General features: G+C 41.3%; 2 protein-coding genes across 2 annotated transcripts in view; both read left to right on the forward strand.

The window, feature by feature from the left end:
* The first annotated feature begins 9,110 nt into the window (after positions 1–9,110).
* On the forward strand, positions 9,111–15,942 carry LOC311061443 (uncharacterized protein). The gene is made up of 3 exons (XM_084080094.1): positions 9,111–9,294; positions 11,550–11,974; positions 13,897–15,942. The coding sequence occupies exons 1-3, from the start codon at positions 9,165–9,167 to the stop codon at positions 14,287–14,289; spliced, it is 948 nt and encodes a 315-aa protein (XP_083936220.1). The 5' UTR covers positions 9,111–9,164; the 3' UTR covers positions 14,290–15,942.
* A 496-nt stretch (positions 15,943–16,438) lies between these two features.
* LOC311061803 (1-phosphatidylinositol 4,5-bisphosphate phosphodiesterase gamma-2-like) overlaps positions 16,439–25,442 on the forward strand; it is a 90,057-nt gene continuing 81,053 nt past the window's right edge. The window contains exons 1-10 of the mRNA XM_084080500.1: positions 16,439–16,509; positions 16,757–16,791; positions 18,502–18,732; positions 19,795–19,947; positions 20,169–20,262; positions 20,356–20,403; positions 21,279–21,366; positions 21,921–22,004; positions 22,102–22,133; positions 22,565–22,649. Coding sequence (XP_083936626.1) covers positions 18,543–18,732; positions 19,795–19,947; positions 20,169–20,262; positions 20,356–20,403; positions 21,279–21,366; positions 21,921–22,004; positions 22,102–22,133; positions 22,565–22,649 — 774 coding nt within the window. The 5' untranslated portion in view covers positions 16,439–16,509; positions 16,757–16,791; positions 18,502–18,542. The remainder of the gene's footprint in view (positions 16,510–16,756; positions 16,792–18,501; positions 18,733–19,794; positions 19,948–20,168; positions 20,263–20,355; positions 20,404–21,278; positions 21,367–21,920; positions 22,005–22,101; positions 22,134–22,564; positions 22,650–25,442) is intronic.

Consider the following 25,442-nt stretch of genomic DNA (forward strand, 5'->3'; position numbering starts at 1 on the left):
ATTGCTATGCATTATACACCAGAACAGAATACAAGCATGCATGAACTTTATAAAGGAATATTTTATTGGGAGTATAATAATGATTGATACAGTATACAGTGCATTGATTTATACAGTACTATATACTGCATACGTATGTGTGTGTGTGTGTGTGTGTGTGTGTGTGCGTGTGTGCGTGCGTGCGTGCGTGCGTGCGTGCGTGCGTGCGTGCGTGCGTGCGTGCGCACACACACACAGTACAGTACATAACAATATCATTTGTTTATGATTAAATGCTTAAATCAACATATTTTGCTAGATTTCATGTCATGACTGTTAGAATAACCAATGGATTAAAAAGCAATAGCAATGAATGTTCATAGAAAAGGAACCCCCCCCCTTTCACACACACACACACACACACACACACACACACACACACACACACACACACACACACACACACACACACACACACACACACACTCACACACACTCACACACACACACACACACACACACACACACACACACACACACACACACACACACACACACACACACACACACACACACACACACACCCCAGGTCACGGTGTATGCATCAGATGTTGACATCAGATCGAACAACAACACATCCCTGCTTCACCTCCACCACAGTGTTAACCAGTTGAACGCCGAGGAGGCTGTTGAGGCCAGGTATAGCCACACCCTGAGAGAGCATGGCATTCAGTTGAGGCAAGAACATCGTCTTGATGGCATTCTCCAGTCCAGCAGTCCGGAAAGCTCCCACCTCACTGGACACCAGTGCCAATGTAAGGCTGCTCATCGTTGCAGAGCCCTTCACCTTGCCTTGGGAGAGGAAGACTTGGAGTCTAAAGCTGGCATCGACATTGAGTTTGAACAGAGGAACCAGGGTGTTGTCTGGATTGACGGCAGAGGCCTTGACTGTGGCTGTGACCTTTAGTAGTGCCACGTCAGGGATGAAGCTAAACACAGGAACCTCTCTAGCGGCCACTTGCAGTGTCATGTCCTTGTTGGGAAACGTCTTGGGCAGCTGAGGGATGAGCGTCCCGAAGGAAGCTGTGTTGAGGCGCACAGGAGAACTTTGTGGGATCATGCTGCCCGTGATTTGATATTGGATCAATCCAGTTGAGAAGTAGGCATAGGAGGCAGAGTTGACTGCAAATTCAGAAATGGCTAAATGCACCATATAGTCGTTGTTTGAATACAATGTGAAGCTTTTGGAATGGAACGGTGGTTCTCTACGGTGCTGAGAATTGTAGACCTTCCCCTTTAAGAACAGTTCAACTCTACTCATACTGTGTACACTGGGTTCAGAGGTGAGTGGGATCTCCATGAGCAGATTGGGACCCACCGGGATGGAAACGGGCATTCCATTTAGTTGACGCTGCACATCTCGAACAAACCCCCTGAATTCTTGACACATCCTCCCTTCAGTTTCGGATTTTACTTGATTCAGATATGGCTGTATGCCCGGCTGGATAATTGCATTACGTATTGCACCCCCACCATATACGTATATGTCCGTAGAGCCTATTGTTGCATAGCAGCTGCCATGGACAGTCAGGCGCCCCGCTTTCATTCCAAACCTCAGCCCAGTAACAACGTAGATGTTTGACAGTGTCAGCTCAAACGTATTGCGTAATTCGTTCCACCAGAACGGAAAATAAAACTCCGCCCAATAGTTACCAGACACCTTGAGACGGCTTATACGCATGCTCATCTTGAGTCCTTGGCTCTGTTCGAACCATGCCTTAGTTTGAGGATAGGCCCTTGCGACTCTCATGTTGTAGATGCTGTAGTCCACATTTCCAATCACATCGATGCTGGTGCTACCATGAATCGATGGAATAGACATTCCCTGTATGACTTGCTGAATCCTTTGGTTTGCTAGCCGTTCGCCATATTGAAGCGCCTTGTTTCTTATAACGAGAATCATTTCGTCTTCTCCTGCATCGCATTGAGAAGAAAGGGCCAACAGCAGCAGTAGGACGAATGACATGTTGCCTCGATGGGAGAATGCAGACAGTGAAGTAAATACTGTGAAGATGGTTGTCGGTTTATATTGGATTCCATAAGTTCCTTTTTTTTGGTTTCAGGTCAGCAAGCTTCCTGATATTAATTAAAAAAAATGTTTTAACCACAACCCCCTAAAATCAAAAGTGAAACACTAATGAAGGCTGTGAGCTGAAATGCATCTTTTGTAATAGCTGAGTAAGGGGTGCTGGCCTCATTCTCTTTTCATTATTATTTTCACAACTACACAGGTGCCCGTTGGGCACCAGCCTACTCGGGAACGATGCAAGTTGGGAACAATGCAAATTGGGAATGCATGCCCCACCCTGTCACATGCGGCCCCAACCTTCACTTAATGCGGCCCACAGGTTAAAATTGGAATACTGATATATCATTGATTTCACCTGTTACAATTCCAAATATGCAAACATGACCCGCTTTAATTGCTTCAGTCTATATTAGTAGTTTACTAGTATTAAAATGACGTTGTCTGTTTTTTTTGTCCAATGTATTTGTATTTAAGTTTTCAGGATTCCAATTGAAAAATAGCAAAAAAATATTCAGGATTCCAATTCAAAAGTAACAAAAATAGCAGATCTTCAAGCTCAAACGTGTGATGCGACACGCTTTGAGCTTGTAGATCTGCTATTTTTGCTACTTTTGTGTGACTCGACAGTATGCAATGTGGCCCCCTGGAATGAGTTTGGAAATATAGTGCCCCCTCCATCATCAAAGCTGCCCACCCCTGATATATACTGTATATCTACAAGCTCACAACGCGTACACAGGCTATTCTTGCTGTGTGACACCAACACTCAACTAAGTATAAGTCAGACTTTAAAGTTAAAGTTAAAAATGTTAAAGTTAAACACTTCTGTTCATGCCCCCACAAGCATATAATACAAATTAATTCACGTGTGTGTGTGTGTGTGTGTGTGTGTGTGTGTGTGTGTGTGTGTGTGTGTGTGTGTGTGTGTGTGTGTGTGTGTGTGTGTGTGTGTGTGTGTGTGTGTGTGTGTGTGTGTGTGTGTGTGCGTGCGTGCGTGCGTGTGTGCGTGTGTGTGTATTTATACAGTCTTATGTTATAGCATGGTTCGGTGGTTCCCATGGTAAAGATTCCGGTTCCTTCTTTCTTTTGCTCAGTTCTGTGAAACTGTATTCAAATGACTTGTGGTTGGTTCGTCGAAAGAAGACGCCACAGTTGTCGTTGATCACACAAGTGCATTTTCCATTTGACCTTAAATAACTGACAGAAAAATAATTAGCTTTCCATTATGTGTGGACAGTGCATGTATTTTGTCCCATGGTGTCTCTTCCTAAAGTCCTTCTACTGATGTCTCGTCTCTTTGTGGCTGAAATTTAGTAGTGTTCTACTAAACAGGTTTGATTTGATTTGATTTGATTTGATTTGATTTGATTTGTTTTGATTAGACGTTATACAGGAAAAACACATGTTACATTATGTTCATCGGAGAAATGTCAAGGATACAAACAGCAATTCAAAAGTAACAAAAATAGCAGATCTTCAAGCTCAAACGTGTGATGCGACGCGCTTTGAGCTTGTAGATCTGCTATTTTTGCTACTTTTGTGTGACATACTAGATTGACTAAGAAGGGCATTAATTTAATGAAGATATGGAGATACAAGGTTTCATCAAAGCTGCCCACCCCTGATATATACTGTATATCTACAAGCTCACAACGTGTACACAGGCTATTCTTGCTGTGTGACACCAATGCGCAACTAAGTATAAGTCAGACTTTAATGTTAAAGTTAAAAATGGGATTTATAACACTTCTGTCCTAAAATGTTCATGCCCCCACAAGCATCCATCCCGGATTCTTGGATTCCTGGATTCAAGAGGATGTTCATTAGTCCTGATGAGTTCCTTGAAAGAAGACCTGTTCCTTATTTCAACAAATACAATAAACTCGGCCTAAACACGCTCGCCCCGGATAAAATCCGGCGACCTCGGAACCGTCGCCACCAGCTATTCTTAAACATAACCTCAGTAAAACTATGCCAAAACCTAACCTTATTCCTAAACTTAACCTAAGTAAAACTATACCTAACCCTAAACTCGTTCCTAACCTTATCCAGTAAAACGATTACAAGAACTGCTGCGGGCAAGCGGTCTGTGAAAAAAATGGGGGCGAGTGTGTTTTGGGGTGAGCTTTCCAGTTACCATTTCAACACTTGTCAGCTCTATTTCACTTCATACTTATGTATTTCAGTTGTAGAGTTTGTTTGCTTTTTGCACTGAAAACATTTTTTATTAATTTATCCCAGAGAAGATGTATTTAAAAAGAAAACATGGAATCAGGGGTCACTGCCATGCTGTCTTGTGGTGGACATTTTTGTCAAAATTCTATTTTTGCCAGACATACAAAATGAGTGGACAATAATATTACCAGAAACACATAGAGAACTAGCCCTGAAGGACCATAACAGATTTGTTACTCTGAGAGTGCATAAATGGAACCAAATGCGGGTCCATTTGGTTCCATTTGAACACTCTCAGAGTTAAGGAGGTCCTTGAAAATAAAACATTTGAGAACCACTAGTACCAGTGGACTCCTAATGTGCCATAGAGTCACAGTAAATCATATTTTGAAGAAAACCTGAAGACTAATATTCAGTAATTAGATCTTGTGGTCAAAATAAGAACATTATAATGTTATGTAAAAGAACAGAAAATCTAAAAATGTGCCACGGACAAGGACAAGTCTAGCCACGGACACATTTGTCCTAGCCTGGTTACAGACAAATCTGCCATTGCAAAAAAGAATTGCCCGTGGCAGATTAGGTCTGGCCCCTCTCAATAGAGTTTCTATTTCTCTCCCTTCGAAGTTGTGAGGGACCAATCAATGCAAATATGGGGCTGGTTTATCACCAGAGGCATATTTTGAATTTGCCCCTCGGAAATGCAGTTTCCACACAGAGATTCCAGACTAATATCTACGCAGTGATATTAGTCTGGCCATGCCAGGCTACATTTGTCCATATACGGACATATTGATGACCTGTATGGAATCATTTCATTCCTAGCTTTAGTAGGAGTGTGCACACAATTGAAAGTTCAGTCCAAGATTGCAGAGAAATGTCAATATAGACAATAACATATAGATGGAATGATCTGCAGCTGATTTAAATGTAAATATATAGGCTAGAGATGTAGTAAACATTTAAAAAATATATTATTATTATTATTATTATTATCATTTACAATAGTAGTATATGGAGACAAATGTCACTGTATGTCTTGTTTCCATTCCTCTTTACTCATCCACAAACTAGACTAGAGGGTTGACCCAGATCCTCCTACAGACCACTGCTGCCCTCTTGTGGATATAACAATAAGTGCAGTGTAGACTTACACTCATAACCACATAGAACCACTAATACATCAGTGTAAACATGTGACACCTAAAGCTATAATTATATTATAATAATTAGGCTATGATATTACTTTTCAATTTAACTGCTGACTGTCCACTTGTTACGCATGTAAGCAAAGCATACATTAATTCATGGGTATGGGGCAAAGAGAAAGGGGATTCAGGTCTCCCAATAAGATAACACAATTATTGGCAGTAATATTTCAGCCAGACAGCAAGATAGCCAGTGGTGTAAAGTTATGTAACTAAGTACATTTACTCGAGTACTCCAGTATTTACAAATGTCAGTACTTTTACTTCTACTCCACTTCATCTCAGAGGCAAAAATTGTACTTTTACTCCTCTACTATTATTTGAAAACTTTAGTTACTAGTTACTTTGTAGATTTAGATTGTTATTACAAAACAGGCATAGGCCTACCCGACTTCAGCCCAATACACAAGATCTACAAGTGTTGCGATGAGACGCATTGTTCAATTCAATTCAATTCAATTTTATTAAAGTGTCAAATCACAACAAGTTGTCTCAAGACACTTTACATGTAGAGAAGAGACCCAACATCCCACCCTGAGCAAGCAATTTTGCGACAGTGGCAACGAAAAACTCCCTCTTAATTCAACAGGAAGAAACGTCAGGCAGACCCTAGGCTCTAGGGCGGGGGCCTTCTGCCTCGACCGTGTTGGGGGAAAGAAGAGAGAGAGAAAGGGAGAGACAGAGGAGAGACAGAAAGAGATACAGTGCAAGCAGTAACAATAACAATAATAGCAAATATAATAGTGTAAGATACTAGCATATGATAGTATAATATAGTACAGCAATAGTGTGTATGCAGTATATAATGGAATAATATAAAAATGTTTAAGATAATATAATATGCGGTATAGTGTAGTGTAGTAGAAGTCCACGGTCGTGTCCAGGTCGTGCTCCATGGAGAGAGGCCCGGTCCGGTCCGCAGTCACAGTCTTGAGCCGCAGCTGGGGGTCCGTAGTAACAGTCCATAGACTCCATGGAGAGGCCCAGGCCCGGTCCGCAGTCACAGTCTTGAGCCGCAGCTGGGGGTCCATAGTAATAGTCCATGGACCTGCGACGTGGGTGGTAGAAGAAACTCCGGGGAACGAGTCCCCGGTTGTAGAATTAGTGGCAGGCCTTACTAGAGCGTGAATCCGTACAGGGTTAATTACGATTGTACCAATGGGACACAAACCCACACAACCAAAGGGAGGACGGGAAGAGAGAGGACGAGGGGAGAGAGGAGAAAGGGGAAGGTGGGGGAGAGAGCATGACTATAGGGGGACTGAGTCTATACACTTCGGCTATAGGCTTTATCATAGAGAAAGGTTTTTAGTCTAGTTTTAAATATACAGAGTGTGTCTGCTTTACGGACTGAGACTGGGAGAAGGTTCCACAGCTGAGGTGCTTGAAACTTAAATGCTCTACCTCCTGTTCTAGTTTTTTGGGGGTTTACTGGAACCGTAAGCATTTTTTCATACTGTGGACGCAGTGGTGTTCTGGCTGGTTTACGGGGCTCGATGAGTTCTTTGAGATATACTGGTGCCTGTCCATTGAGAGCCTTGTATGTGAGGAGGAGAACTTTAAACTCTATTCTGTATTTAACCGGGAGCCAGTGCAAAGAGGCCAATGAAGGAGTGATATGATCTCTTCTTCTGGTTCCTGTCAGTATGCGCGCAGCGGCATTCTGGACAAGCTGCAGGCTATTTAGGGACTTACTTGGGCAGCCTGATAGTAAGGCGTTGCAATAGTCCAGCCTAGAAGTAACAAATGCGTGGACAAGTTTTTCTGCATCATTTTGGGACAGAATGTGCCTAACTTTTGCAATATTACGCAGGTGAAAAAAGCATTGTGAGCTTGTAGATCTGCAGATCAGCTTGTAGATCTGCTATTTTCCAATTATTATTATTATTTTTACATTTTATACATTTGAAAACTTGTGAAATTGGACATTCTGCATTGCAGTATTGATACTTTTACAAAGAAAGAATGTGAGTTATTTTTCCGCCACTGCAGTACACACGCAGCGTTGCGATGACTCACCGCAAGAGGGCAGCATATGAGCGGTGTAGGGCCAACATTTCCCATACTTCAACATTTACAGCTCAGATTCAGAACCATATTGCCATTAGCCTCTCTAAGCCAGGGGTCTTCAACGTTTTCAGGCCAAGGACCCCCTAGCTGAGAGAGAGATGAAGCAGGGACCCGACCCCCTCTATATTGTATAAAATTGTGTTTCAGATTTAACTTTTTTTGTTTCTGCTCTTTATTTCCCTCTACACCAAACACCTCTTTGCCAAAAATATCCGATCTACAAAGCTCTGTGAGCTTGTAAATCGGCTATTTTTGGCTAAAGTTCTCCTCAGAAAAGGGATGCTAGGGTTCAAGTGGTTAAGGTAAAAAAAAAATCATATCACACAAAGATTTGGCGGACCCCCTGTAGTAACTCTGAGGACCCCCTAGGGGTCCCGGACCCCCTGTTGAAGACCCCTGCTCTAAGCTCTGGGCTCATTAGAATTATAGCAGAAGATTAGCACATGTGTCTGTGTGATTATGTTAAACTAAATATCCAACATTTCAAAGTGTAAAGCCAGTAAAAAGCGGTGCGGGGTGCGGCGGCGAGCCATTTTTCCGCTGCCGCCCTGCGGCGAGGAGACCAGCGCTGGCGCGTCAACCAGAGAGAAAGCGGCAGCCAATCAGAAACGGACGGGAAACAGAATATCGCTACGTTTCTAAACTCGCGTTTCTATTTACCACTATGGGTTCTGAATCTGGTTTAAAGCCCGCCTACTGTATCCGGTCTTTGTGCACGTCCTTATACAAAAGAAGCACCGTTTCCGTATTCGTTCTAGACCTCAAACCGGATCCCCAGTCTATTTAGCAAGTTTCCAATAAGTCCTTCCCACATGTGTTGCCATGTCCCGCTTATTATAAGCGACTTTGGGCTTATTGTTCTGTAAAGACGCTTGTAAAAAATGGTAGTTTGCGGGTTGCTAGTTTTTGGGCTTGTTTCTAAACGTGTAGTTGCTTATTTGTATTTTCCCTTGTTTCTTAAGTGTAGTTGTTTATTTGGTCTTGTTTACAAAGTATTGCTTATGTAGGCTTGTTTCTGAAGTGTAAGTATATTTGGGCTAGTTTCTAAAGTGTAGTTGTTTATTTGGGCTTGTTTCTAAAGTGTAGTTGTTTATATGTATTTGCTCTTGTTTCTTAAGCGTATACGCTTAAGAAATGCCAAATAAACAACTAGCTTGGGCTTGTTTACAAAGGGTAGTTGCTTATTTAGGCTTGTTTGAAGTGTAAGTATATTTGGCTTGTGTAGTTGGTTTGCTGGGCTTGTTTCTAAAGTAGTTGTTTATTTGGGCTTGTTTCTAAAGTGTAGTTGGTTTTGATTGATTGATTGATTGATTGATTGATGTACTTTATTTAGTAAGACATGAGAACAGTACATGACAGTACATAACAGTACATGGAAGTACAAATTCGCAATACAAGGTTTGCTGGGGTTGTTTCTAAAGTGTAGTTGATTTGCTGGGCTTGTTTCTAAAGTGTAGTTGCTCATTTGGGCTTATTTCTGAAGCTTTGATTGATTGAATACTTTATTAACAGTTTGCCAAAAAGCACAGATAAGTACAGATTCATACAAAGATGATGCTGGTTGCTTATTTCTCTCACAACCTGGCAACACTGCTTCCCACCCGAAACCAAAGCAAAACGATTAGACCCTGGAGCAGTGGGACATGGAGGACCGTCTCATTGTGGCCGTCAGCTGCCATCCGATCCTCTACGATAAACACGTTGTGGACTTTAAGAACCTCAACAAGAAGAAGGCGCTATGGGAGAGCATTGCCATGATGTGTGGCATGACGGGTCAGTTCCATTGTATAGACACAACACCAGATATGGGTGATTTTATTTGTGCACGTGTAACAAGACACGATGTTTACTATTAACAATTTCAAGTTTGAGCTTCCAGAAAACACGCAAAACGTGTTAAAATGCATTTCTAAGTAGACGTTGTGTATGTATTGTTTGTATACAACAATAACATGAAGAAGTAAAGCCACAAGAGGCCGTGGTTTACTGTGTGGAGTGGGGCATTGGTGGAAAAAGTACTCAAATGTTTTACTTAAGTAAATTTATCAATGCTGCATTGTAGAAATACTCTGGTACAAGTCCGGAATTAAACATTTACTGAAGTAAAAAGTACAAATGTATTGGTATCAAATTGTACTTAAAGTACCAAAAGTAGAAAGTACTCAGTATGCTGAATGTCCCATTTCAGTTCACAAGTTCAAAATGTATATACATCTTTTGAAAATAGTAGATCTACAAGCTCACATCGCCAGGTAAAATGCATATGGGCTGAAGTAGTACTGTATGTTTTGTAATAATCAAAATCTACAAAGTAACTAGTATCTGAAGTTTTCAAATAATTGTAGTGGAGTAAAAGTACAATATTTGCTTCTGAGATGTTGTGGAGTAGAAGTAAAAGTACTGAAAACTGTAAATCCTCCAGTAAAGTAAAAAAAAGTACAGTACTTGAGTAATTGTTCTTAGTTACTTTCCACCACTGGTCACTGGGAGTGTTTTATTAACACATTGAACTACAAGAATGATGTCAAAAGTATTCCCTGCCTGCACAAGCAAGGAGGTTGTTCTGTAAAGCCACACAGAAGGTCAGAGTAAGCCTTGTTTAAAAGTGATTTATAAAGGAATGCAATGCATTTGTTGTCAAAACCTGACAGGATGTAGAGTGAGTCAAAACGAGCGCTCCCCTTCTCCTCTGCCAGGAAAAACAGTGTGTGTTTATAATGTAAATACACATCTAGTAAGTATTTTACTACTCAGGACTCAGGCCAGTCAGAATCTGGCAACTGAACTATCAAAGTTCTAAGAAAACAAACACCTGAAAAAGAACAAGGAGATGTACATCTCTTTATTCTTTTCATCATGTATTGTATATATCATCCATGTGCAGTTGTAGGCTGCCAAAACAAGCTTGTTACAATCTAGACCAGTGGTTCTCAACCAGTGGTCCGGGGACCACCAGTGGTCCTTGAGGGGGTTCCAGGGGGTCCTCAGCCAAATAGTTAGGAACCAAATTGACCCTTATGTGTCTGTAACTCTGAGAGTGTACAAATGCCTGAGAGTGTACAAATGGAACCAAATGGACCCTAACAGGTCCATTTGGTTCCATTTCTATACTCTCAGAGTTTAATGAACACTAATGATGATGATACAGTGTAGATTAAGTCTAAGACCCCCAAGAAATCAAAATGGTTGAGTCCCTGGCATATCTTTTCAAATGGGGGTCCGTGTGGGCTAATATGTGTCAATTTGGGGGTCCTTGACGCGGAAAAGGTTGAAAACGACTGAGCTAGACAATTCCAATCTTACCATCAGTATTAGCCTTGGATCAAGACTATCATAGATGTATTTTTTATCGATTTTGACATTTGCATGTGATATCATAGATACAAAAAGTAAAACTCAGACTTGATAAAAAATACATCTATGATAGTCTTGATCCAAGGCCACATCAGCATCTTTGTATGGTAGCTACTAGCTAGTATGAACTGAGTGTGACAACAACATTTCAGCCAATCAGGAGAGAGTACCCATTTATCAGCTTCATTTGTATAGTGTTCCAGTTCCAATTTTGTCTGCTCAATTCTTTCTTTCCACTTGTTTAATCTGTATCCCGACTTAGTTGGTCTCCTGACCTGCATTTTCTGTTTAATAGCGAGCTGGGGAGACAGGGAGACTCCTGTTACTGAACAAACACACTATACCTATACCAACTATATATCAGTATATAGAGCTATTGATTGATTGACATTTTTATTAGGCAAAAGAATGTAAAACAACACAGTTACATTTATAATGTTTTTGTCTAAAAGGTCCGGCCAAAAAAGTCCTTGCGGACTTGTTTCCATTGGGGTCCTTGAATTAATTTCATAGACTAAACTATTTAACGCTTATTTGAACCAAAGAAAATCACTTACCCTACCTTTTTTAAAACGTTCTCTTTGTGACTATCAGTGTGTGTCGTCAGTCCTCCACACCTGGGTTCAGGTCACACATAAAACGTTTTTTTTTCGTCTTGTGTTTCCCCCCCACAGTTGACAAGGCCCAGGCAAAATGGAAAAACCTGGTGGACACCTACCGCAAGATATTAAAAAAAGAAAAAGACCAAAACAGAAGTGGCTCTGCGGCGTTGCCAGGGAAGGAGTGGAGGCACGCGCAACGCATGTCTTTCATGGCGCTGCACATCATGGGCCGTGTTCACATCGTGGGCAACAGCACCCGATCGCCACCTCCGGCTCACCAGGGCACCATCACCCTAGCGCCACCTACGGCTTCCCAGGGCACCATCATCCTAGCGCCAGCTCCGGCTACCCAGGGCACCGTCATCGGCAACCTAGCGCCACCTGCAGCTCCTCAGGGCAACGGCACCCTAGTGCCACCTCCAGCTGCCCAGGGCACCAGCAGCACCCTACCTCTTACAGCTAAGGAGGAGGCCAGTCCGGACACCACACACGCCCAGGTAGGGCTGCTGGGAACGATATCGATATTATTAGAGCGACCGATGCCAGATTTTTGGGTCAACTTTAAAGCCCTGGTCACATATCTGTATCAGACGTGTTCGCTTCCCTATTTGTTGCCTTCACCCACCTAGAGATTAATTAGGCATTAATGATGATTATTTACCCAAATCACATAGTGTAACTATTAGTGATGCACGGGTCAGGTTTTTTCATAACCCGCCCCGCCACGGAGCTCAACCCACCCCAACCTGTCCCGCAAAACAATTTATAAATCAACGACCGGCCCGCTAAAACAAAAAGCTTTTCAACACACTCAACGTCAAGTCCGTCCATTCAATCGCTTTAGAGAGCGAGAGAGAGACGTAGGCAGAGAGAGAGGGGGAGAAGTAGGGAGAGAGAAACCGGAGCGAACGGAACCATTCAACGTTTAGCTGCTATAGACAATTCAAAATGTTCCTGCCCTTTAATTTTGTGTAGGCTTCATGAGAGAACATTAAACGATAACGTAGATAGATACAGTGAGTGTCCTACTACTACAACATAAGGGACATTCAAATAAATAAAGTTGACATGCAGCGGGGATATCATTAGAGGCAGCTGTTCATAATTGATCCGATAAGCGACACATTGAACACAAGCTCATGATTCCAGGAGGAGAGCAGGAGAGAGGGAGTGAGAGAAAAAAAACAGGAGAGAGAGAAGGTATCAGAATGCTTTTTCTTTTTTCTTTTCTTTTTCGTGTGTTGACCCACCCCGTCTGTCCCAAGATAATTGCGTCAGAAATCTTGACCCGCCCGCCTGCCCCGTGGCTCAACACGCGGGACCTGCGGGCAACGGGTCGGCCCGCGCATCACTAGTAACTATATAGTGAAAGCCCCAACAGCCATCCTCACAATATCATCATAACATTAACAGCTGTAGTACTGAGAAATGTCTGTCTGAATGTCGCACTGACAAGCCAGACCAATACATTCTAAAGTACTCTGATGATACAGTTTTGATTTCTCTTTTGGATAGTTCCAGTGATCCTGGACTGCACCAACACAGAGTAAATAAGGTGGTGGAGTGGAGTGATAACAACGCTCTTATCATTAACACAAAAAAAGACAGAAGAGATTGTTTTTGGTGCTCCACCAGAGATACACAGATCCCCCATTACTATTCATAGTGAACAGATCAACCAGGTATGTTTGTATACATACCTAGTAGTAATAGACCACCTTTTGTCCTGGAAAGACCAGATTGAATCAGTGGGTAAGAAGACAAAACAAAGAGTCTATTTCCTTCGCCGTCTGAGATCTTTTGGTGCTAGTAGACAGATTCTTCTTTTGTTTTTCACTTCTGTTATTATGTCCTGTGTGTCCTGCAGTACTGTAGTACCACCTGGTATGGATGTCTGTCTGTAGCTTTAAAGTCACAACTGCTGCAGCAAGTGAACATTTGTTCAAAGATTGTTGGACAACCACTTCAGAGGCTCTATACATCTACGTATAATAACAGTATGATAAGGTTGGCAAGGAATATCACTTCAAACACTAGCCATGCCTTGTATGGAGAATATAGGTTGCTGCCTTCAGGAAGGAGATACAGTGTTCCTACATACAATAAGGTCAAACTGAAGAGGTCCTTTGTCCATCAGACGACATTGAGGCTTAATCAGGAGTTATAAGCCAGGGGTAGGCTGAGTGGTGGACATTGCTCTTGTCTTTGCATGTCTTTATGTATGTATTTTGTTGTTTTCTTGTGTCATGTCAAATGTGTGTACTGTTATATGTTGCATACATGGCTGTTTTTGGGTCGCAAGACAAATTTCAGTGCAAACTGACAATAAAGTATTATCGTATCGTATCATATATCGTATCGTAACATAGGAACTTGGTCAAAACTAATGTAATGTTTAATTTTGTCCCTTATCGCCCAGCCATACACCCCGGAAACCCCAGACATCCTGGAAGCCCCGGACATCGCGGACACCCCGCCAGAGTTCTTGTACGAGGTCTCGGAAGAGGAAGACGAAGAGGACGAGGAAGAAGAGCTTCCGGTCCCCGCCAAAGTGCGCCGCTACCCCTCGCACGAGCCGACGCTGACCCCTTTCCAAGCAGGCCTGTTGCGGGCGATAGAGGAGACCACCGTCCCCTCGTCCCAGCTTCTGTCCGACCGGGACGCTGATGAAATGTTCTTCATGAGCCTCGTCCCCACGGTGAAAAGCTTTTCGCCGAAGCGCAAGGCCGCCGTGAAATTTAAGATATACCAGCTGATTTATGAGAATGAGACTGAGGCACTGAATGAAGCTTCTTCAACACAGGAACAATAAAAAAGGGGATTATTTTTTAATGATGCCATCAAGTAGTGCACAGTGAGACATGCAACCACTTCTTAAACCAAGGGTTCCTAAACATTTCAGGCTGCGACCCCCCCCCAAATAATCATATTTAAACTGGGGACCCCCCATCCTGACAAGCACTTGGAATTGTAGGCATTACATTTAGTTTGACTCGGTTCCACAGATAAATATTGTGAAACTACAAGCGTCTTGCACTGCCAGGAGTTGTGAGCTTGTAGATCAGCTATTTTCACAATGTTTGCCTCTTTCTTATGTAATATTTGACATTTTGGCCAATTTGGTATTAAGATCTCACAATGCATCTCAGATGCATTATGAGATTGTAGATCGGCTATTTTCGGTGAATGTTTGCCTATTTGACATTCATGTGGTTAAAAGGTAGGAACTATGGCTGTTGGCCAATAATGACTTTTGAATATACCTTTAAAAAGCATTTGAGCTCTTCGAATATTTCGAATTTCAAATATATATTTTTAATATAAAATATTGTATGCAGTAAAACGTAAAGACCGCAGATGTCTCTGTCTTTCTCTTAATGTGCCGGCCGTGGTTGGTGCTGAGAAATGTGCTCTTCAAATGAATGATTCACACTTACGGTATATCTTATTAGATCGTCTCCCAGGGAAGATTTGTACAGTCAAATATTTCTTTATCTTTAATATTCAAATATGGAAAATATGTTGACAGCCATAGTAGGAAAACAAGAAGACTGTCAACTTACATGCAACACATTTCAAACTTAAGGTTATTCCTTCAATGTTGCCTGAGTAAGGACCTTAGTTCGAAGCACTTTGCCTAGTGTGTTCTGCATTCCCACCTTATTTATTTTTTATATATATTTAAAAATTTAGAGTAGCCAATACGTTTTTACCCAATTTTAACCAATTTAGTTGTTATGCCAATCGATTCCTCCCCACACAAATGTCTGTGTTGTCACTGCTGTCGTTTCCCACCGTCTTTGTTCTGCTCCTCCCGCCCAACACTCCCTGCTGACAGGTGCCGCCCCAGCCTGTAGGATTACATGCAGTGACCAATGTCACCCGAGTCCTCCCCACCGGGCTTCCTTCCCCTGAATACGGGCCATTTGTGTTCGTTTAGAGTAGACGCCCGCCCGACAAAGCCGGATGTACCACGGTGGATTCGAACCTACAACTTCCGTGGTGGTGGGCAGGGACTTTACCACTGCGCCACCCGAGCGCCGACCTTATTAGTGTGCTTGTTGAACCGTGAACTACTTCATGGCACCATTATTATTATTATTTGTTTCTGTTTTTCTGCCTTCAAGGAGCTTTCTTTTTTTAATATTCTTTCATAGTTTTATTTCAGCCAGTTGGGAAGCCCTCCCCCTGCTGTTCGTCCTTATGTTTAGCACTTGACTTGTTCTAATGTTCACTTGACTTCTTGCTGGAGTGTTTTTTATTTCCCCCCCCTTTTTTTGGACTGTTGTAACTAAGGCCAGGAGTTTTGTATATATTTTTTTGTATATAGTGTCAATAAATGTTGTTTAACTATTTGGTAGCACAATGATTTCTTTTGCCACTCATTTAGCCGTTATGTACAGTAAATGTAAGCATGGCAATAATACTATAAATTCTGCATATATTGGGATATGTGTGGTTATTTTTTTTTTAAAACAGCATTTGTGTGCTCGTGCATATACCTGTATACTGTTGAGGAATTGTGGATCAATCAGGATGTTGAGGCAAACTGAGTGTATTATAAGGTAGTTTATTACATGAGCTCGTGGGAGAAGTACATGAATCACTTACGTGCTATGTTTATAGTTTGTAGTCAGTACAATAAATGGCGAAAATAGCCGATCTACAGGCTCAATACGTTGCAATGCGACATGTGAGCTTGTAGATAAGCTATTCTTTATGGATATTTTGACACTACTTGCTTTTTTTCTGTATAGGAGGAAACTGATGACAAAAAAAGATACAAAAAAGAGAGAAGTATGACTAAGTTACAGAAGCTGTCAGTTTTATCATCGTCATCATGTTGAAATCGGTTGTCAAAAGTGTGTGTGTGTGTGTGTGTGTGTGTGTGTGTGTGTGTGTGTGTGTGTGTGTGTGTGTGCGCGCGCGGCTGCAGAGTGTGTGAGAGTGGGGGGGACATTGTTTTCTTGACTTTTCCACTGGCGACAACAAAGAGTCAAGAGAACGCACGGCTGCATCGATAGAGAGACCGGTGAGTGTAGAAACCATTTAATATATTCTAAATAATTATGTATTGAAAGATGTTTGTTTTTGGTATTTGTCTTCTTTGGCGTGACTCCCCGCTGCCAGGAATTGAACCAACCACCTGACCTGGCGACCCATTCTCAGGGTGGACACTCTAAACACAATGTTTCACAGATAAATATTGCGGAGTGAGTGAATTTAAACCATTTCAAATATTCGTGAGGAGAAAAGGGTATTTTTTTCTACTTTTCTAGGAGAACGCACGGCTGTATCGATACAGTGGCAGCAGGTGAGAATTTAAACCTTTTCAAATATTCAGAATAAGGTATTTAAAATGTTATATTTGTGACGTGACAACATTAAAACTGATTGCTGTAAACCAGGGGTCGGCAACCTTTTTGACATGAAGTGCATGTATTTATTTTCTTGATAGTCAGTGTGCCATATCAACATTAAGTTGAATTATGACACCACATTAAAATGAAATATTTCCAACAGATTCTTATTTGTCCATAAATATAACAACATTTTTTTGTTGTTCTTCTGAAATATTTTCTTTCACATCAGGACATGATCATAACACTCAGAGCGATAACCCACCTACCTCCCAGACTCCCTCCCCAGTCAAGTTCAGAGTTTGAATGAATATAGAATTATGTGCATGCAGGATGTGATTTGCATCCAGATGTGAGGGCGCTTCATTTAATTGACTAAATGTTTTAAATATTTTTTATTTTAAACCAAAAGTTCTCTCTCACACTTATGCCAGTGTGCCAGTGATTACCCTCCCCTGTGCCAGTGTTGGCACCCGTGCCCAGTGGTGGAAAAAGAACTCAATCTGTTTACTTAAGTAAAAGTATCAATACTGCAATGTAGAAATACTCTGTTACAAGTAAAAGTCTGGAATTCAAAATGTACTTGAGTAAAAGTACAAAAGTATTCGCATCAAAATGTACTTAAAGTATTGAAAGTAAAAGTACTCATTATGCAGAATGTATAACAAAAAATCTACAAGCTCATAATGCGTCGCATCGCAACACAACACATTGTGAGTTTGTAGATCTGCTATTTTCAAATGGCCGAAATGTGTATAGGGCTGAAGTGGGTAATGTATGTTTTGTAATAATAATCCAAATCTACAAAGTAACTAGTAACTGTAACTAGTAAGTTTTCAAATAATTGTAGTGGAGTAAAAGTACAATATTTGCCTCTGAGATGTAGAGTAGAAGTAAAAGTACTGAAAATTGGAAGTACTCCTGTAAAGTAAAAGTACCTAAAAATGTTACTTAAAGGGGAATTTTGGACCACGGTTTTCTTACCTTTTCTATGATGTTATGATATCTTAGCTTTATCACAGCTTAAAACGTGCGCCAATAGGCCTTGCGTTAGATTGCATATTTGAATAGCTTTTTTTTTTATTTTATTTTTTTTAGATCTGACGTTCATAGTGACAGAACACTATGTAACCGAAAACGGGAAGTCTCGCTAGAAGAGATTGAAATCTCAAGATTTCAATCTTGTCTAGCGAGGCTTCCGTTTTTTTTTGGTGACTGGTAAAAGGGCAGGTGCTCAAGCCCCCTTTCATGTCTATGTGTGCACGTGCCTGGTAACAAGTATCTTTGAGTGAGTGTATGTTGGCATCCATTGTATCCATTTTGATTGGTTATGTCATTAATTCCCTTTCATGTTACTTGACTATTAACCAGTTTTTATACTTTGTTGTACGATGGTGTAGCCCAGCAAAAATAGCCAATTTGCGAGCTCACAACACTCTGTGAGCTTGTAGATATGCTATTTTCACTAATTCTTTTTTTCATGTCATTTTTTAAAATAAACGTTTGCCTATATATGTCAAAAATAGGGAAGCCAAGTTGACTGTGGTTAAACGTGTTAGAAGTTAGAAGAGTTATTTAGACCGTCACATGAAAGAAAAGAAAACCCACATCACTACTCTACCTCTTTTTGCCTCCCTCCTTCTCATTCTGTCTTCATCCTTTAGTCTCCCTTTCTCTGGATCTCCTCCTCCTGCATGCAGCAGAGATGGCGGCTTATCAGCGCCAGCAGGAGAACATGACAGAAGAAGAGAGGACAGAGCTCATGGAGTACCTGAAGAGCGGTACCTGTATGACGGTGTTGCACCAGAACAAGACAGAGTTGCTCAATGTGCAGGTGATCATGGAGACAGGACAGGTGGCCAGAAGAAAAACCGCAGACAAGTCCCTTGTATTCAGTGAGTAAAATGCAAACACATCAGGGATGCTATATTTCATCTTAAACTGGAAAAGTCCTCCGTAAAGGGTAACGCTGCAAATCTTTACCCTAAATGTATAAATACAATGACATCCAGCGTTTCCCCTAGCCAGAAGGTGAAGGTGTGGGGGAGGATGCGTGGCGCGCACGGCGGAATAACTTTTGGGTTCTCAAAATGCATATTTGTGCTCAAACACGAAGACTTATATAGTACACGTGCACAGTAATGAGCAGAAATATATCTGTATAGTTTACATATGAATTGTCTCCAGATTTAGGAAAATATACTTTTATTAGACCAAGTAGTATAGACAAACTCTCATACATAACAAAAAAAGACGAGAGTGGTGGAAGAAGTACTCACACTTCTTATTTAACACCTAATAATCTCTCAAGAACAGATTCTGCACTGCGTTGGAATCTGTCCTGAAGGTTCGTCATAACGTGTACACACTGTGTGGGAGTGGGCGTGCCTTCAGATCAGGAAGCAGGCCGCGCTTTACCCAATCAAATGTAGTGGGCGGGATTCACGTGTCCGTCGATCCTTCCCTACTGGAAACTAACTGAAACTAATTTAACAATAGCGTCCGCGGAGCAGACAAAACCACGGAAAGATATTCACATTTGAACTTACTCTTTCATCATAGAAACAAGTGGGCTTATAACCAAAACAATCCATGTTCTCTGGGAGAAGTGGTGTTAGTGTTCCGTGTAGAAATATTGTTAGTGGGAATGAAAACGTAGTCGCACCACCCGGAAGTGGAGCGGTGAAGGCAGACTTAAACCCCGGTTTCCTTGCGCACTGGTGCTACGTCGGCATTGTCCCAGAGTATAACTGAGGAGGAACGAACATCAGAGGTTGCTGTTTTTCCTTTTGAGTTGTCTCTGGGTTCCGAGATTGAACACCTAATTACCTGACAATCACGGATATGTCCATGATTAAAACAAAAAGGGGTGGCAGTCCGCCACTGCTTAATGCATATAGGGGAAACACTGACATCAGTCCCCAAAAAAAGATCTACAGTATCTTCTTCTGTTTCAGTGGACGTGTTTGAAATCAGGGAGATTCGTCGAGGAAAGAACTCAAAAGACTTTGAAGACAGCAAGGATGAATCCACCAAGGGATGGAATGAAAACACCTGTTTCACAATCTTCTATGGCTCAGAGTTTGTACTGAACACACTGAGTATTAGAGGTATACAGTACATCCTTAATGTTCATTTATCCCCAGCTGGGGGGGTTGCCTTTATTTCGATAATACAGTGGAGAGAGACGGGAAACGGGAGTGAGACAGGGAGTGACATGTGCCGTGCATCAAAGCCTACTGTATGTTTAGCATTTTTTGCTCTTCCTCAACATGGTAAATTAGGCCTTTACATTTTTGCTAAACTATTTTTTTTTTCTTCTATTTTGCAGCCGATTCGATGGATATTGGAGACAAATGGGTGACAGGACTGGAGTTACTGAGACAAGAGACACTGGTGGCCCCTACTCCACACATCATAAAGAGGTAGACTATTCATGTACACATGCTAATGCTAATGTACATGCACTGATTACTTGATTATCTTACAAAACACTTACTGTGTTTCTGTACTTCCAGATGGTTGAGAAAACAGATGTATTCCATCAGTAAGGCCAAGAGGGACAGGTAGAGTATTATGCCTTGTGTTTTTCTCTGACATACCTGCATCAATACATGTCATGTCATTGTCTAGTCACAGCTTCAGGTATGTTTTTTGTCTATTATAGATATACAGTATGGTACATAGACCTTTTATTTTTCTTTATTGCTTGTTTGTTTTAATTGTTTGTTTTGTTTTTCTCCAAAGAAATATTGACCTCACCAATTTGCCTGAATAATTGAGTCAATGTTGGCTAAACATCTTTGCATGGACAATAACTCATGGATGTTTGAATTTCATTCGTAAATCAATATAGTCGGCTACAAATTTCAAATCAATTTCACACTGTTCACACCGCACGGCACTCCAAATTGGATTTTGGGCCTATTCAGATTGCGATCAGATTGTTTTTTTATTAAGTCTGAACAGCAAAAAAAAACTACTTGGGAAACTTTTATTTTCAACTCATATTTGAATTACATTCCTCAGCCTTGTTCAGAACTTCAGACTGCATATAACCAATCCGACTCACCAATCATTTGGGCTGGCAGTTTGAAGAAGACCACAGAGACAGGCCCAATTCAAATGTAGCCTACTCCCTAAACCCTTAAGTCCTGAACCCTCACAGACTTAAGTGACGTCACTTGGTAAATGCTTGAGCGTGAGAGGCTGCAAGGACTCCAGATTATATAAAAGGGTTAGAATTGAAATAGACCATTGGAACTGTGCCATAGACACAGAGACAGAGAGACATGGAGACAAAGTAATACAGTAGATAGACATACAGAGAGACAGAATCCAGAGTCCAGCCATAGGAAATACATATTTTAAATTCAGTCTGTTTATTCTTACTAAAGCTGTAAATTATTAACAAAACATTTCTTTCCACCTGTCACTACAGCTGCAGCATCAGCTTGAAGGAGCTGAAGTCATTGTGCCCTCAGCTTAACTACAGCCCTAGCATGCAATTCCTCAAAGACAGGCTCCTGGTACTGTCTTCCTTTGTCTTCACCTCACAAAATCTTTTGGTTTAGATTCAGGGAGGCTTAATCAATCCTGGACACAAAATATTCCGTACCAAATAATATTATTCACTGAATAACACAAACATGATCACCCTATAAATAGGAGTTAAGGCTGTCCTCAGACAAGCAGTTTGTAGGATAATACAAAGTGTGTCATGATCCTGACTGGTTAAAGGAGTAGTTCACTCAAAAGATTACTTATTTTCTATCAATTACACACCCCATGAAGCCTTGATTTCATGGAGATATGTTTTTTTTTTCATCCCAGTGATTATGTTAAGGTTTCTTTTCATCGGGATGAGGGATTCAGACTACTATAGACACTTGCGCATATTGTATTCAAAGATAACTAAGACAAGATCATACAAGTTCACACCTACAAGAAGGCATATGTCTCATGTTGGTCAAATAGAAAGTCTGGACGCTCAATCAATTTATTGTAAACCTTTCTGAATGTAACTGTATGTTCTGTTATGGTGTATGACAATTATTTTGTTTTCCTCCTGTTGCTTTCACAGTTAGCGAGAGCAACAAAAGACAAGATTAATTCTGAAAAGTTTCATAAAGTGTACAACCTCATAATGTTTGAAGAACAGAAAAAGGTGAGTGAGTGCTGCTGTTTTAAGAAAACATTGAACATTCAATATAATGCCTCTTGCAATGCCTTGTACCATTCACCCTATCATTCTTCTATCTCAGATCCTTCAGGAGTTTCATTCATTCATCAAGGGGTAAGCCTCTATTCTGTCATACTATTTGCAGATTTCTTCTGTGGCTTTGAATTGGATTGCATGTTTAATAGTCTTTTCAATCTTATTCTTAACATTCTTAACATTAAAGGCAGGTTACAATACACAGTGTGCTTACAGAAAATCTGTGGCTATGAGGCTTGCTTGACAGTAGCTGACCGAATTGTAGGTTGACCACATTATTGCAACAAGCCCTGTTTGAATCCGGCCAGACACCTGTGTTGCATGTCTTAGCACCACCCCAAGCCCTCAGCTTTCTGTCTGTCTATTAGTGTCCCTCACTCTACCTTATGATTCTGTGGTTTGTAACACTGAATAATTATCTTTATTTATCTCCATTGGACATGTTGATAGCATCTATTCTAGTGTGTCTGTGTGCTGTCACTGTGTATTGGATCTTTTATGTCTTGCAGTAGCACAGATGATCCTGATTACGAAGTTTATCATGATTCCGAAGTTTTGCTCCTTGACTTCCAAGAGTTTCTCCGTCAGCAGGAGGTAAAGGAACCATCTAACATCAAACTCCATTTTAACCATGATAGGTTAATCAAAAACACCCTTCCTTGGTTTTGGTGACTCATACTGCCCTCCTAATGTTCATATTTTATCTTTTTTCATTTTCCACTAAAGATGTATAAAATTAATACATGTAAAAAGTAATTGAAAAAACACGGCCTCCTGACACATTACGCATTACAGACAATATCAGTCACCAGAACCAAGGACGTGTTTTCGATTAATCTATCATGGTTAAAATGGAGTTTGAAGTTACAAAATGTATAGTGTCTGATTAAATGAATATGAAATATCTAAATACTGAATCAAGCAACTTAAAAACTCACAAAAGCCTGTGTAGACATTAAAATTACCCCACACGTTTGAAAAAGAAATATCCCTTTAAACCCTATACTTAGTTGACCGGATTCCCAAGGGCTCTATACTAGGCCCCTCCTGTTTTCACTCTACACTAAAAATCACTTGTAGATCATGTTTGCCAATGTTAGTCCCAGAATAGGGTTGCTAGGGTTCAAGTGGTCAGTATAAAGATGCATTGTTATAATATTTTAGGGACGGGGGGGGCTACCTGGCAGACACATGAGACACAAAACACTACAGCCGTTCTCTCTCTCTCTCTCTTTCTTTCTTTCTTTCTTTCTTTTCAGGAGTCGTGGGCCAGTGATGAGAACAAAGTCAGAGAGCTGATGATGACTTTCATAGATGACACCAGTGTCACCACGTTCACCGTCACTGAGGTGATTTTTTTTATTTACTTTTTTATTTCTGTGTTAAAGCAAAAGAGCTACGGTATGTGTGTATGACAGTCAGGGAGAGTTCAGAGGGTCAACTAAAGCTCAATGGAGCACCAATCTCTGCCAGAATCTGAATAGAATCAAGTTTCATTCATCAATCTGCTGTGGACAGTTCAGGAACCTGCCTACCAGTGACGTCATCGGTGGGCAGGTTTGGTCATTTCAAACAAGATTTTAAACACTTTTTGTTTTAGATGAATGCAACAATAGTTTCTTCTATTTAAGCGTAATAGCTTTCCAGGAAGAGAAAGGCTGTAGTTTCTATTATCTTGTAATCCCCGTCGATGATGTCATTGGTAGGCAGGCTTCTTAACTGTCTGCAGCCAACCAATGAGACGCAGAGTGAGTAGACGGACATGGTATCTTATCATCTTATAATGAACATTAGTGAGGACCAATTATAATAACTAGAAGCTCGGCCGCCCGAGGGTCTAGCCCTTCGGGTGGCCGAGGGTCTAGTCGGGGACCGGCCTACACAGGAACGATGTAAATAGGGAATGAATGCTCCACCCTTTAAATCAAACCCCATTATACCTGTTGTCATAGGACCCGTTTTGGCCATCTGTTTGCCTGTGTCCATTTATGCCCATCTGTGTGTGCATTTATGCCCATCTGTGTGTGCATTTATGCCCATATATGGAGCTATCTGTGTCTGTGATATATGGACATCTCTGTATGTGTCTGGGTGTGTCCCTTTTATGCCCGTATATGGAGATCTCTGTGTCTGTCTGTGTCCATTTATGCCCATTATCCTAAAGGAGTTCGCTATAAACAATGTTGTCAGTAATGCCCTTGTCATTATCCACAATGAAAACTTTTACAGCGCTGGCTCTCTTTCCTCTAGAGAAGGCTGTGTAGAGTTGGCCATGAGCGAACACAGGTTTAGGCAAGTAGATGCCAACTCGTTCATTCTCTTGGCCCTGACCCTTATTGATTGTAACAGAGAATGCTAAGCGGATAGGGAACTGTCGTCTAATGAAGGTGAAGGGAAGCTCACCTCTGTCATAGTGAGGTATTCTTGGTAGGAAGATTGTTTCACCCCTGTTTGTGCCTACTGCAATCTCACACTCAATGACTCTGTCCATCATTTGCATTACCACCATTCTGGTGCCATTCTTGAGAGTGCGGTCAGGACCTGATTGCAGGTTTCTAAGCAGCATGACTGGTGCGCCTACTTTCAATTTGAGGTTATGATCAGGGATTCCAGAGGGTGTCAGTGAATTGAGTAATTCCACAGTCACGTAATCCTTGTGGTCGTCCTCCTGAATTGAGTCGGCTGAAAGGTAGACTCTCTCTTCTGTAGGTAAGTCAGCCAAGTATATGTTGTTGATTTCTCGGATGTCATTGTTCAGAGGAGTGTATACAGTGCCTTTGAGAAGGTTGTCTTTGTTGATACATCCATCTCGAAGCCTAGCTAAGAACGTAGGCAAAGGTCTGAGCTATCTGCGTGCGAAATTGTGTTTCAGACACAGTGCCGGTTCCCCCTTTGATGCAAACCCCATTATACCTGTTGTCATAGTTTTATGCCCATATATGGAGATCTCTGTATATGGTTGTCTGTGTCCCTTTATGCCCATAATGGAGATCTCTGTATCTGTCTGTGCCTTCGACTGTGTTGCAGACACAGTGCCGGTTCCCCCTTTAATGCAAACCCCATTATACCTGTTGTCATTGGACCAGTTTTGACTTTATTATGGAGATCTCTGGATCTGTCTGTCTGTTTCCCTTTCATGCCCATATATGGGGATCTATGTATCTGTTTGTATGTGTCCTTTTATGCCCATATATGGCATATATCTCTGTCGCTTTTTGTTTGTTTCTTCTTTAAGCAGAATATGCAGCCTGCATAAATCTGCATCATTCAAGTCATCATCCCAGTCCCACGCTTTGTTGCTCTTTTCTTTTTTGTAGCGGGAGAGTTCAGCTTGAGTTTTTTTGGAGAACTTGTTTTTTGTTGGTCTTGTGCTGTTGATTTAGCGGG

The sequence above is a fragment of the Gymnoscopelus microlampas genome, assembly GCF_963454915.1.
Source record: "Gymnoscopelus microlampas genome assembly, chromosome: 15".
NCBI lineage: Eukaryota > Metazoa > Chordata > Actinopteri > Myctophiformes > Myctophidae > Gymnoscopelus > Gymnoscopelus microlampas.

Bases quoted from the DNA above. Each gene is read 5' to 3' on its own strand.
- LOC311061443 (XM_084080094.1), top strand. From the start codon at position 9,165: ATGGAGGACCGTCTCATTGTGGCCGTCAGCTGCCATCCGATCCTCTAC. The intron at 9,295-11,549 runs GTCAGTTCCATT...TCCCCCCCACAG, and splicing joins CATGATGTGTGGCATGACGG to TTGACAAGGCCCAGGCAAAA. The intron at 11,975-13,896 runs GTAGGGCTGCTG...CTTATCGCCCAG, and splicing joins CGGACACCACACACGCCCAG to CCATACACCCCGGAAACCCC.